The sequence below is a fragment of the Buceros rhinoceros genome, unplaced genomic scaffold, assembly GCF_000710305.1.
Source record: "Buceros rhinoceros silvestris isolate BGI_N320 unplaced genomic scaffold, ASM71030v1 scaffold12465, whole genome shotgun sequence".
In the NCBI taxonomy this organism is placed as follows: domain Eukaryota; kingdom Metazoa; phylum Chordata; class Aves; order Bucerotiformes; family Bucerotidae; genus Buceros; species Buceros rhinoceros.
This window is the reverse complement of record NW_010413463.1, coordinates 16170-17313: the sequence shown is the minus strand read 5'-3', so window position 1 is coordinate 17313 and position 1144 is coordinate 16170. Positions and strand designations below refer to the sequence as shown.

The following is a 1144-nucleotide window of genomic DNA, read 5'->3' as shown; positions in this document are numbered from 1 at the left end:
AGCCACGGCAGTCTTGAGCCCCTGCTGCTGCCAACATCTGTCAGTGTCCCAGCCCCTCCTTACCAGCACTTTCCAGTTCTCACTGTTTCTGTGAAGGCTGAAGATGTAGCTTAAGAGGAGCAGCAGGGAGAGGAGGCAGGAGCTGAGGGACACGTACATCACCCATCCCTGCAGCAGCGGGAAGGAGACGGAGGTAGCAGCAACAAGGATCCACACCCAGGTCCCGCTGACCTGCCAGGGACAATTACAGGCACCTCTGATGAGTACGCGATGGGGAAAGCCCCTTCTCCACCCCGAGTCCCTCCTTGCCTCCTTCCCAGGCCAGCCTGGAGCCCTGTGTCCTCCGGCAGCGCAGACTGGCCTCCCTGAGCATCCCAGCACGGCAGCAGCACCTCAAGCTGGCACAAGGGTCCCTGAAAGCTCTTGCAAAACACTTCAAAAAGTTTCTTACACAAGGGAAGGGTTTGCCGCTGTGTGTGATGCAAGGAAACATCTTGCCCCAGAGGCTTTGGTGGAGGAGCCAGAAAGTGTACTTTTATCTGGGGAAGGTCAACAGTGGCACTGGCCCAGCCCTGCCCACTTGTTAATCTCCTGGGCTTGAGACCGCGGCAGGAGGAAGTCTCCTGACTCCACACACCAGCCCAGAGCGAGTCGCTCACTCTGGATCCCCCTAAAGTATTTTCTGTGCGCCAGCAGCACACGGGCTTATCTGGATAAAGCGCGTGCCATTCCAGCTCCGGTGCATGAAGCTCCCCCACGTCTGCCGCGGGGATCTGAGCCCGCTGGCATGGGCAGCTCCCGGCAGAGCCCTGCCGCCACGGTCGTGCCCGTGGAGCGTGGGTGGCGTGGGTTGCCCGCGCTGTGTCATGTGTCAAAGTACACCAGCGGTTATTGCAGCCAGTCCTGCCAGCTGCCCTCTGGACGCGTTTATAGAGACGTGGAATGTCACACATGACGAGACACCCAACTGCCCTCAAGCCCTTGGAAAGACTTAACAGGGAGAATGAAATTCCCTGGAGTTTCAAGCAATTTTTGTGTGATAACTAGAGCCACTTCTGCCCCGGGGGCTCCGGCAGCTCTGCAGCCTCTCCCAGCCCCGCGCAGCCGGCTCTGGGAGGGAGCTGGATGGTATCTTGTTCTCAAG

At 59.0% G+C, this 1144-nt stretch overlaps 1 protein-coding gene across 1 annotated transcript in view; it reads right to left on the bottom strand.

The window, feature by feature from the left end:
- Positions 1-1144, bottom strand: part of MALL (mal, T-cell differentiation protein-like) — a 2609-nt gene that overhangs the window by 1061 nt on the left and 404 nt on the right. The window contains exon 2 of the mRNA XM_010136743.1: positions 64-231. Coding sequence (XP_010135045.1) covers positions 64-231 — 168 coding nt within the window. The remainder of the gene's footprint in view (positions 1-63; positions 232-1144) is intronic.